General features: G+C 66.5%; 2 protein-coding genes across 6 annotated transcripts; one reads left to right on the top strand and one right to left on the bottom strand.

The window, feature by feature from the left end:
- Nucleotides 1-536: 536 nt before the first annotated feature.
- On the bottom strand, nucleotides 537-4,378 carry POLR3C (RNA polymerase III subunit C). Of its 3 annotated transcripts, none has more exons than XR_013923426.1 (14): nucleotides 4,121-4,378; nucleotides 3,409-3,664; nucleotides 2,960-3,145; nucleotides 2,788-2,873; nucleotides 2,589-2,693; nucleotides 2,365-2,457; nucleotides 2,191-2,271; nucleotides 1,926-1,977; nucleotides 1,774-1,834; nucleotides 1,548-1,698; nucleotides 1,351-1,452; nucleotides 956-1,005; nucleotides 729-826; nucleotides 537-661 (listed from the first exon to the last, which is right to left on the bottom strand). XR_013923426.1 is itself a non-coding variant. In XM_080361198.1 (14 exons), exons 1-14 carry the CDS (start codon nucleotides 4,373-4,375, stop codon nucleotides 580-582), a joined length of 1,710 nt encoding a protein of 569 aa, XP_080217324.1. In that variant the 5' UTR covers nucleotides 4,376-4,378; the 3' UTR covers nucleotides 537-579. The 3 variants fall into 3 exon arrangements, 2 of the variants coding, with proteins under 2 accessions (XP_080217324.1, XP_080217325.1); XM_080361198.1 differs by having other exon boundaries at nucleotides 729-878; XM_080361199.1 differs by lacking the exons at nucleotides 2,191-2,271; nucleotides 2,365-2,457 and having other exon boundaries at nucleotides 729-878.
- Nucleotides 4,379-4,511: 133 nt separating this feature from the next.
- Nucleotides 4,512-10,504, top strand: RNF115 (ring finger protein 115). 3 transcript variants are annotated; one of them, XM_080361184.1, is made up of 9 exons: nucleotides 4,512-4,654; nucleotides 5,651-5,709; nucleotides 6,445-6,496; nucleotides 7,067-7,275; nucleotides 7,535-7,606; nucleotides 7,743-7,815; nucleotides 8,074-8,167; nucleotides 9,528-9,555; nucleotides 9,632-10,504. In XM_080361184.1, exons 1-9 carry the CDS (start codon nucleotides 4,577-4,579, stop codon nucleotides 9,786-9,788), a joined length of 822 nt encoding a protein of 273 aa, XP_080217310.1. In that variant the 5' UTR covers nucleotides 4,512-4,576; the 3' UTR covers nucleotides 9,789-10,504. The 3 variants fall into 3 exon arrangements, with proteins under 3 accessions (XP_080217310.1, XP_080217308.1, XP_080217309.1); XM_080361182.1 differs by having other exon boundaries at nucleotides 9,440-9,555; nucleotides 9,655-10,504; XM_080361183.1 differs by having other exon boundaries at nucleotides 9,440-9,555; nucleotides 9,632-9,876.
- The last annotated feature ends 240 nt before the right edge of the window (nucleotides 10,505-10,744 follow it).

Below are 10,744 nucleotides of genomic sequence, written 5' to 3'. Positions count from 1 at the left end.
GGAGAGCGGGAACCGAGCGGCGGCGGGACCGGGACCGGGGGCGAGGGGCCGGTCCGGGAGCCGCGCACACCGCTGGGCCGGTCCGGGAGCCGCGCACACCGCTGGGCCGGTCCGGGAGCCGCGCACACCGCTGCGCTTGGGCGGTTGTCCGGTTTCCTTGTAGCCGCCGGTGTTTCGCTGCAATAAAGGTGATTAAACCGCGGCAGGAGGAGCCGCCGTCGGGGGAAACGGGGGCGCTGGGACGGAATTCGGGGGTTTCTGAGCGCTCCCGCCATGGCCGCTGCGGGGGGCGGGGCCACCAGGGGGCGTGGCCGTGAAAAGGGCGGGGCCTCAAGGCGTGGTCTTCCCTCGAGAGGCGGGGTCTGGAGAGGGCGGGGCCTCCTGTGGGCGCGGTCTTCCCGAAATGGGCGGGGCCTGGAGAGGGCGGGGTTTCTGGGGGCGCGGTCTCCCCGGGGGGCGGGGCCTTCCCGCCAGGCGAGCGCGCCCCCTGTCGGCGGCCCCGGGCGGGCTGGGGACGCGGGAAACGCGGCAGAATGGGTGATTTTGGCTTTATTGTCCCCTCCATGTCCCCCCCGCCCCTCAGGGCCTCTTCACGGTGCTCTCGATGAAGGACTCCAGCACAAAGATGGTTTCATCCACCTGGTTCTCGCTGGCGTCGATCCTGGGGGGACACAGAGGTGAGGCCGCTGCCCCCGCCCCGCGCCCCCGTCCCCGTGCCCGGCGCTCACTTGTTGACGTTGCGTTTGAGGGTCTCCAGCTGCTGCCGCTCGGGGGCCGTGATCATCTCCTCGATCTCCTGCAGCTGCGCGGGCTCGGCGCCCGTGGCCTGCATGGAGGCCAGGATGGCTTCCACGCGCTGCGACTTCTCCAGCAGCCGCCTGGGGACGGGACCGGGACACGGCGGCCTCAGCGTGTCCCCACGACCCACCCCCGCCCCGTGACCCCCAGCGCTCACTTGTTCTCCTTGGTCTCGAACTGGCGCCGCTCCATCAGGTTGGCCACGCTCTGGGGGGAGGGGAGAGAATGGGGGTGACACTCCCGCCCCAAACAGAACCCCAAACAGAACCATGCGTGGAGGAGGAGGAGGAGAACCACACGTGGTGGTGGAGAAGGAGAAGAAGAACCATGTGTAGTGGTGGAGAAGGAGAAGAACCATGTGTGGTGGTGGAGGAAGAGGAGGAGGAGAAGAGCTATACATGGTGGTGGTGGAGGAGAAAGAGAAGAACCGCATGAAGTGGAGGAGGAGAACTGCACAGGGCGGTGGAAGAGGAGGAGAAGAACCATCACACGTGGCGGTGGAGAAGGAGAAGAACCGCGTGTGGTGGAGGAGGAGGAGGAGAACCATGCTACCTTGTAGCAGCGGTGCAGCAGCATCCGCGCGGCCGCGGGGACGTTCACGGTGTAGAGGTAGAAGGTGCGGGACGGCGCGTGGTCTGGGGTCTTGGGGATCTCCTGTGGGGTGGGGTGGGATGTCAGCGAGCCGCGTGTCCCTCGCCGCTCTCCAGCCCTGCGCCCTGGTGTCTGTCCGGCCCGGTGGCCGCGCTCACCTGCAGGGACACGAAGCTCTCCGACAGCATTTTGTAGAGCATCTCCTTGGCCTCCTTGGCCGGGATCATGGCGAAATCCTCCACCTGCTTCTGCTCCAGGTGCTTCTTGCGCAGGAGCAGCCGGAAAATCCTGGCGCAGCGGGACCCGAACCTGAGCGGGGCGGGAACACCGGTCAGCGCGGAGGGGAAAAAGGGGCAAAAGTCTGGGAAAAACGGCTGTTTCTACCTCTCCTCCACGATGGACTCCAGGGTGGCCGTGGCCAGGGACGCGAGGGCCTTGTGAAGGTCTGGATGAGGTCAAGGTCAAGGGGTAAACGCTTGGGAATCGGTTTATGCACCGGAAAACGCCGGGTTGGGTGTTTCACCCCCAAAAGATACTGACGGTGTACATGCCCCCGCCGCTGTCTCCGGATTTACCCACAAACTCCAGCTGCAAGAGAACATTAAAAACATAATTCAGTGCGTCCCAAAGCAATAAAAATCCTGATCTTCTTAAAATTTTGATTGTAAAGATACAAAGATTTTATGTAAAAATATATATTTCTCTGATCTCAACAGCCTAAGAACATCTGCTGTGTTTTATCGCTTTCGGCATCTTTTAAATATCGGCAGGAAGCGGCTTTTCCCTCCCGCTGCGACTCACGGGGTCGTCGGCCAGCAGCGTGAGGTACTGGTCCAGAACCTGCTTCACAATGTTGTACCCGGCGGGAAGAGACCGGAAGATCTGCGGGAGGACACGGAGGATGTGAATGGGCAAAAATGGAATAACTGGGGTTTTAAACGTTGGGGTGTTTCAGGAGCTGGCGCCGGAGCCGACCTCGTTGGAGGAGAGCGGCTGCGTGTAGGGCGCGCCGGAGGACGTGGTGACCTCGCTCATGCGCAGCATCGTCCGCACGATCTCGCTGCTGGTCTGCGGTTTCGGGGCAAAGGAAAGAGCTGCAGGGTGAGGAACCTCCGTCCCGAGGGGTTCGAGTCCCTCAAAGGCACCGACCTGGTCCCTGCGGTTGGCCCGAGGGGTTCGAGTCCCTCAAACGCACTGACCTGGTCCATGCGGTTGGCCACGGCGCTGACGATCGCCTGGTCGCGGAAATGCTGGTGGAAGCGGTCGATGTTGACCTGCCAGTAAATGCCGTCGTCGGGGGGAGCCTGAGGGGAAAGAGCCAAAGAGCTGAGGGGAACGAGCCGCGGAGCTGAGGGCCAAGCAGCAGCGAGGGCGACGTGGCTTCAGCCTCCCCGGTACCTCGGAGCTTTCTCCCTCTTGCTTCTGCTTCTTGGCCCGGGGTTCACCGTCCTCCTCCTCGCACGATCGTCTCCGCTTCCCTTTCCCTGCCAAGAACGCGGCGTTTGCTTTAAAAACCAACGCTTTGGGGTCTCCGGTGCTTCCCAAACGCCCCAAGCCCGGGGGTCCTCACCGACGAGGCTGAGCCGCGGCACCGTGTACATGTCCTTGTCGCTGCTCACCAGGGTGGGCGCCGGGGGCGGCGGCGCCTCGGGGCTCTGGGGCCCTTCGGGGACCAGTGGGCACCTCTGCACAAAGTGCGTGTCCACCAGGCGCACGAAGGTGCTGGAGACATCGGCGTAATCCATGGTTTTCCCGTCTGAGACGCAAGAGAAAGACGGTGGCACCGAGCTGTGCCGCAGGGGACGAGGTGACACTGCGGTCCCCAGGGAACCGCCGCGACCGCGCTGCTCCGAGGCCGCTTTGGGCTGGGGGGGCAGCGTCTCGGCAACGTGGCCACTTTGGTGGCTCCTTCTCCACGTCCGAGGCTGCTGACACAGCCCAAAGCGCAAAACCGGCTCCTGAACCCCCCCCGCTTCCAAACCCCGTTTATCTTTTCACCGAAGCAGCAGAGCTTCCCACCTTCCATGGTTTCGGTGAGCCTGTCGGCCACCTTCCTCACCACGGCGCTCATGGTGAGCTGGCCGTTGAGCAGCAGCTCCTCCACGATGAGCTCGCCCGTGTCGCCGTACAGCGTCTTGGCCGTGTAGATGTAGCGAGGGTAGCGCAGGATGCGCAGGATGCGGCCGCACTGCGCCTCGTACTCCACGCCGCCGCGGCGCGGCAGCCGGAACGTCACCAGGTTGTGCTGGATCAGCACGCAAAGGGCTTTCTTCACCTGCGGGGGACGGAGGAGCCGGGCAGCCCCCGTGGCGCTCAGCGCCGGGCGGAGCGGCCGCTGTCCGTGCGCCGGCTCGTCCCCTGCGCGGCACCGCAGATGGTTTGGGGCGATTTCCCCCCGGAGGGCGGCGGGCCGGGCTGCCCAGGGCGCTGCTGGGGGCGGGATGCACAGAGACGCGGTGCTGAGGGGCAGAGCCGGGGGGTGACCCTGGGCTCCCTGATTTTAAAGCTCTTTTCCAACCAAAATGCTGCTGTGACTTTAGGACCCATCGCGCTGGGCTCCGCTCCCTTTGCTCCCCACAGCCCCCTCTGCTCCCTAAGGAGACATTGGACAAACATCCCCTCGCTGAGCAAAGCCCACCTCATGATGATTGTTACTATTATTATCATCATTTGTAAGAGGCAGAGCTCTAGTTTTTGTCCCCCGGTTCCAGCCGGTGTCTCCGGCGCGCACCTGGTCCAGCAGCAGCCCGGTGTCGCCGGCGATGCCCCGCAGCGCCTGCCCGCCCGTCCGCACCAGCTGCGTCCCGATCTTCTCCACGATCTCCCCGAAGTGCTCGTGCAGCAGGAGGGAGCACAGCTTGATCTCCGCCTGGGTCATCGCGCCGGGTCCCTCCAAGCGCCCGCGGCACCGCGCCCGCGTTACCAACGGCCGGGCCCTCGTGTCCCCCCGCCAGGCCTCGCTCCCCCGGGCCCGGCCTAGGCCCATGCGGCCACCATGGCAACGGGAGCTTCCGGTTCCTTCCGCCCGCTACTTCCGCCCTCCCTCGGCACGGCCGCGCCCCGTTGGCCGCTCTGGAAGCCCGGGCCAGGCGAGCGCGCCGGAAGTGGGAGGCTAGCACGGTCGTTCCGCGGGCGCTCTACCCGGCGGCTCGCTGGCTCGGCGGAGGACTGACGGCAGGGAGAGAAGATGGCGGAGGCCGCGGCCGTGTCCCAGCACCGATTCTTCTGCCACAGCTGCAAGGGGCAGGTCAGCCCCAAGCTGCCGGTGAGCGCCGGGCCGCGGGGGCCGGGGGAGCCCGGGCTGGAGCCGCCGGGGCCGGGCCTGTCCCTGGGGGGCCGGGCCCGGGTCCCCGCCCGCGGGGCCGATCGGGGTGTCGGTGCCCCCAGGTCCCCCCGGGGCCGATCGGGGTGTCCGTGCCCCCGGTTCCCCCGGGGCCGATCGGGGTGTCCGTGCCCCCGGGTCCCCCGGGGCCGATCGGGGTGTCCGTGCCTCCGGTCCCCCCGGGGCCGTTCCCTTCGCACCCGCCGGTGGGGTGACACCCCCAGAAAACCCCCAGAGAGGGGTGAAAACCCCCCAAAAACCCCACAGAATGGGGTGAAACCCCCCAGAAAACCCCCACAGGCGGGAGTGACCCCACAAAAGACTCCACAGAAAGGGGCGACCCCCCAAAATAACCCCACAGCTGGGGTGAACCCCCCAAATAACCCCACAGGTGGGAGTGACCCCAAAAAACCCATAGAGAGGAGTGAAAATCCCCCCAAATAAACCCCAGAGGTGGGGTGACCCCCCAAAAGCCCCCACAGACGGGGTGACCCCAAAAGCCCCCGTGTTGTCACAGTTTGGGTCTTAAAGCGTGAATCTGGAGCCTGCGCCTGCCCCGGCACTGAATACATCGCTTGTCCCCAGACCCGCGTCCTGGTCCCCAGACCCGCGTCCTTGTCCCCAGACCCGCGTCCTGGACCCCAGACCCGCATCCTGGTCCCCAGACCCGTGTCCTTGTCCCCAGACCCGCGTCCTTGACCCCAGACCCGCGTCCTGGACCCCAGACCCGCGTCCTTGTCCCCAAACCCGCGTCCTGGTCCCCAGACCCGCGTCCTTGTCCCCAAACCCGCGTCCTGGTCCCAGACTCGTCCTCACCGCGCCCCCCGCGCTGGGCAGAGGTTCCCGGTCTCCGTGCGCCCAGCGGGGCTCAGGGCGGCCCGGGGGCGCGTGGCCGCGCTGTCCCGATTCGGTGCCTCACGCCGGCGTTTGGCGTTCCAGGAGTACACGTGCCCGCGCTGCGAGTCCGGCTTCATCGAGGAGGTCACGGACGACGCCAGGTAACGCTGCCTCGGGCTTTTAACCTCTGAACCCCTTCCCAAAAGCCTCTGAAAACAGCGGGCAACGAGGTGAAAATCAGGAACGGACATAAAAACGTATTGATCGCTGTGAATTTGGATTTAATCGCCAATGAGACTGAGAATCCGAGCGGCCGGAGCCGCCGTCACGGGGATTTGGGGAGGTTCCCGGGTTGTGAATTCAGACCGTACAACGTCCCGCCAACAAAAGCGCTTTGGGGGCTTTGGGGCCTTTTCTCTTTGGTCTGTTAGAGTGAAAACGTGATAATTTTAGGAGCTGAGCGTGAGCGCAGTGACCCGCGGGACGGGCCTTTTCCTCCTCCAGCCTCTCAGCCCGAGGTGGAAAAAGCCCTTTTCTCTCTCAAATGTGGTCTCTGGTTGCCCAGCAGAACAAAGTTGGGGCGGGAAGCAGCGCCTCGGCGCTTTTCGTGCTCAGCCGTGATGAACTCCTGTGGAAACGGCTTTATTTGGGCCAGAGCTGAGCGGTTAAGCCGAGCTTTGCTGCCCGAGCCTTTGTCACGGCCGCGTTTGCCTTTGCGCCGCGCTCCTCTGAAATAACGTCACGTTCTGCTGAAATAATGTCACATTCTGCTGAAATAATGTCACATTCTCATGGAACAGCGTCGCGCTCCCTCTGTTCTGTGTAAATGCCGGTGCCGTAGGGCAGGACCGTGTCTTTAGGGCACCTTCTGCTCTCACGCGCCCGTTTCCCCGCAGTTTCCTGGACGGCGGCGGCGCCGAGGACAGCGCGTCCACGCACTTCGCAGACGTGAGTTTGCCTCCGTTTCTGTTCGCTTTAAACACGATGGTGCGGACGCCCCTTCGCGCGGCGCCCGGCCCAGGGCAGCCCCGGCTCCGCAGGAACTGCCCTTCAGATACTGGGTTCTGAGTCCTCCCGGCGTCTGCAGCGGCGGCTCCTCAGCCTGGGGTTTTGGGGCTTGTGGCGCTGAACCCCCCGCAGCAAAACCAGGTTCAGCGCCACAAACAGCTGGAGTTCCCTTTGGGTTTGTCTCGGGGGCGACGTGCGGCCGCCCCTCGTCCCCATCTGGCTCTGCACACGGCTCCGGGAGGTCAATGGAAACGGCTCCGGGCATCAGTAATCAATGAAAGTCGTGTCTGGAGCCCGAGGCAGGAAACCCGCCCGCCCGCGGGTGTCGGTTCAGAAACGGGTGCGACCGGATTCCTGCCGTTCCGCCGGCACCAGGGGCTCGGGACGGCGCGGCGCACGGTGCCGGCTGGAACTCAGTGCTGATGCCACATGGAAGCCGCGCGGGTTCCGCGTCCCCGCCGACGCTGCCGCCGCCACCGGCACCTCTGTCTCCCCCTTTTCTCCCGGCAGCTCTGGGACCACCTGGACCACACGATGTTCTTCCCCGATTTCCGCCCGTTCCTGAGCGGGGGGTCCCTGGACCCGGAGCGGGAGCCCGAGCGGGTCCCCCCGGCGCAGCCTGAGCTCTGGGGGCCCGGCCGCCCCCCCCGGCTGCCGGTGACGCGCCGGTACCGGCCCCGCGGCAGCTCGCGGCCCGACCGCTCCCCCGCCATCGAAGGGTGAGAGCCCCCCTTGCCTTTACCCTTTCTGTCGGCGCTAAAATACGGAATTTGGGTGAGAAACATGAGAAAACGGGGTCACGACGCTCGTCATACGGGACTCTTTGATGCAGAAAATGCACGTTTGTGCTCTGCGGCACCAACGGGAGCCGCGCGGGGGGAGAGGTGGTTTCTGCCAGCTGTGCGCGGGGCGTTTCCGCTCAGCCTGTTCTCTTTGTGCCTGTTCTCGCGGTGCCCGTCCCGCCTCCTCCCCGGCCAGGATCATCCAGCAGATCTTCGCGGGGTTCTTCGCCAACTCGGCCGTTCCGGGCTCCCAGCACCCGTTCTCCTGGTGAGTACGAGCGCGGCTCCACCGCAGCCGTGACCCGCTCGGTGACCGCCCGCCCGCGGCTCCGTGGCTCTTGGCGCGAACCCCGGGGCCGTTTTGGCGCGGCCGCGGCGCTTTCGGTGACTGTGGTGCCGCGCAGGAGCGGGATGCTGCACTCCAACCCCGGGGACTACGCGTGGGGACAGAGCGGCCTGGACGCCATCGTCACCCAGGTCAGACCCGGCGGGAAACACCCAGAGCGGCGGTCGCCGGCGTTTCTCCGCACCCGGGGGGTGTTCGTGCCGCGTTCTGGGTGGGCAGGATGAGCGGCCACGGGAACGGGTTAAACTCTCCATTGGGTTGAAAGGCGGCTCCCGCAGGGCGCTCGCAGGGCCACTCGTGTCACTTTGGGGGTCCAGGGGTGTCCCCAGGGCCGGGACGTGTTTGGTGCCGCGTTTGGTGACGCGTTCGGTGCTGTTTTCCCGCCGCAGCTCCTGGGCCAGCTGGAGAACACAGGGCCGCCCCCGGCCGACAAGGACAAGATCTCGTCCCTGCCCACGGTGCCGGTCACGCAGGAGCAAGTCGGTACGTGACAGCGGTGACACTGTCCCCGTCCTGCCCTGCCCCGCCCGCTCAGTCCCACCCGCCCTGCCCCACCCGCTCTACCCCACCCGCTCTGCCCCGCCCGCCCTGCCCCACCCGCTCAGTCCTGCCCGCCCTGCCCCACCCGCCCTGCCCCACCCGCTCTGCCCCACCCGCTCTGCCCCGCCTGCTCTGCCCCGCCCGCCCTGCCCTGCCCACCCTGCCCAGCCTGCTCAGTCCCACCCGCCCTGCCCCACCCGCCCTGCCCCGCCCACCCTGCCCAGCCTGCTCAGTCCCACCCGCCCTGCCCCGCCCGCCCTGCCCAGCCTGCTCAGTCCCACCCGCCCTGCCCCGCCCGCCCTGCCCCGCCCACTCAGTCCCACCCGCCCTGCCCCACCCGCCCTGCCCCGCCTGCTCAGTCCCACCCGCTCTGCCCTGCCCACCCTGCCCCACCCACTCAGTCCCACCCGCTCTGCCCCGCCCGCCCGCCCTGCCCCGCCCACTCAGTCCCACCCGCTCTGCCCCGCCCGCCCTGCCCCGCCCACTCAGTCCCACCCACCCTGCCCCGCCTGCTCTGCCCCACCCACTCAGTCCCACCCGCTCTGCCCCGCCTGCCCTGCCCCGCCCGCTCTGCCCCTCCCCTCTGTCCCCTGTGCTCTGTCCCCTCCCCTCTGTCCCGTCTCCTCTGTTGCTGCCGCCCAAACGCTCCCTGAAACACAAAAATGCCGTTTCCACCGCGGATATTTTTGTCGGGCGCTTTTTCTGTCCCGGCGGTTGTTCCGTCCCCCCCAGCACCGGGTTCCCACCCGGTTCCCACCCGGTTCCAACCCCATTCCCACCGCATTTCCGCATCAGATTCTGGGTTTTGCCGCCTGACCCCGGGGAGGCGGCGGCTCCGTGTCCCCCCGGTCGCGACATCGGTGCCACCGTCACACACACACACACACACTCACACACACTCACACACGGGGTTTTGGCGTCACCGCCATCGGCCTCAAAACCACGAGGAATGTTGGCAGCTCCACCCCTCAATTCGCTCTATTTTGGGATCTGGTTCCCGGCACACGCGGCACATGTGGCACACACGGCACCCTCTGCACCCGTGGCACCCGTGGCACACACAGCACCTGCGGCACACACAGCACACACGGCACCCATGGCACACGTGGTACAGATGGCACACGCGGCACCCGCGGCACCCGCGGCCGAGCCGTCCGGGCCGTGCGGCCGGCGCCGCGTGTTCGGGGGTAAAGCCGCTCTCCCCGCGGGGCGCAGAGGCGGGTCTGGAGTGCCCGGTGTGCAAGGAGGATTACGCGCCGGCCGAGCAGGTGCGGCAGCTGCCCTGCAACCACCTCTTCCACAGCAGCTGCATCGTGCCCTGGTTGGAGCTGGTAAGAGCCCCCGCGTCCCCCCTGCCCCGCGGACCCCCCCGAGTGCCGTTTGTCTCATTTTGGTGGCTTTTTGCAGCACGACACGTGTCCCGTCTGCAGGAAAAGCCTCAAGGGGGAGGACTCGACGCGACAGACGCCCGGCGGCGCCGGCAGCGACAGCCGCGCGCACGAGCGATGGACTTTCTGACCGGGGGGCGACGCAAACAATACCACCCCAAAGTAGCAGGAAATAGAGGCGGGAGGGCCGCCCCCCGCCGGCACCACCGTCCTGGCTCCCGACACCGCGCGGCACCCGCCGCCTCTCGTCCCACATTCCGGCCTTTTTAGGGGGGGTTTGACTTGGTTTGGTTCCCAAGGAAGCTCTGGGCTGGGGGGGCTGTGGGGACACCCCCCGGCCCCGCGGCCCTCGGGTGGTGGGGAAACCAGCATGTCCCGTTTCTCTCCCTGGTGTCCGGAGCCGGGGGGCGTTATCGCCCGGGGGCGTTATTGCCCGGGGACGTCCTGCCCGTGTTCCCCTTGAGAAGCGGCCGCGTTCTCGAGGGGGCGGCAGGGTCTCGGTGCCCCCCCCGCTCCCGCCGGGGTTTGCATCTCGCGGACTCATTTTTGGTTTATTTGGGGAGGTTTTGGCCCGTCCCCGCGCGGGTCCCGCGCCCGCCCCGTCTCGTGGACCACGACGAGGGCGCCGCTCCCGGCCCCTTGAGCCCCCGCCCCCCGTCTCAGAGCATCTCTTCATTTTGGGGACGTTTTGTTCCTTTTTTTAACTCGTGTCACGTCTCACCCGCGTTCTTCTCGTCCCGGTACCGTCTGTGCTTACGGCACCCGCTAAACCCGCCCCCCGCCGCGGGGGGTTAAACTCGGCCTAAGGGAGAGGTAAGTCCCGCCTAACCGTGCCCGGCGCACCACGGCCTCGAGTTTAACCGGGGTTTCTGTTTGCTATTCCGTCAAATAAAGGACTTTATAAAGAAAACGCGCAGGGGAAGGTTCTTGGGGGGTCGTTTTGGGGAGGAACGCGCTGGATTCCGCCCGGATCCCAAAGAGCCCCCCCGGGGCCCCTCCCACACGGTTCAACACCAAACGGGGTTTATTGATGGAGCCACTGGTCTCACCCCGTTTTCCCACCTCCGCGCCCCCCACTGCTGGGGGTCCCACACAAAGGGTCCCGCTCTGGGGGTCCCGCACAAAGGGTCCC

Source organism: Nesoenas mayeri (assembly GCF_963082525.1).
Source record: "Nesoenas mayeri genome assembly, chromosome: 30".
NCBI lineage: Eukaryota > Metazoa > Chordata > Aves > Columbiformes > Columbidae > Nesoenas > Nesoenas mayeri.
Note: the sequence above shows the minus strand (reverse complement) of the source record. Positions and strands in the feature narration are given on the sequence as shown.

Coding starts and splice junctions, on each gene's coding strand:
- POLR3C (XM_080361198.1), bottom strand. CDS start 4,375: ATGGGCCTAGGCCGGGCCCGGGGGAGCGAGGCCTGGCGGGGGGACACG. Junction 3,665..4,120: donor CCGGGCTGCTGCTGGACCAG/GTGCGCGCCGGA, acceptor CGTCCCCCGCAG/GTGAAGAAAGCCCTTTGCGT. Junction 2,694..2,787: donor AAGAGGGAGAAAGCTCCGAG/GTACCGGGGAGG, acceptor CTTTCCCCTCAG/GCTCCCCCCGACGACGGCAT.
- RNF115 (XM_080361182.1), top strand. CDS start 4,577: ATGGCGGAGGCCGCGGCCGTGTCCCAGCACCGATTCTTCTGCCACAGC. Junction 5,710..6,444: donor GAGGTCACGGACGACGCCAG/GTAACGCTGCCT, acceptor GTTTCCCCGCAG/TTTCCTGGACGGCGGCGGCG. Junction 8,168..9,439: donor GGTCACGCAGGAGCAAGTCG/GTACGTGACAGC, acceptor CGCGGGGCGCAG/AGGCGGGTCTGGAGTGCCCG.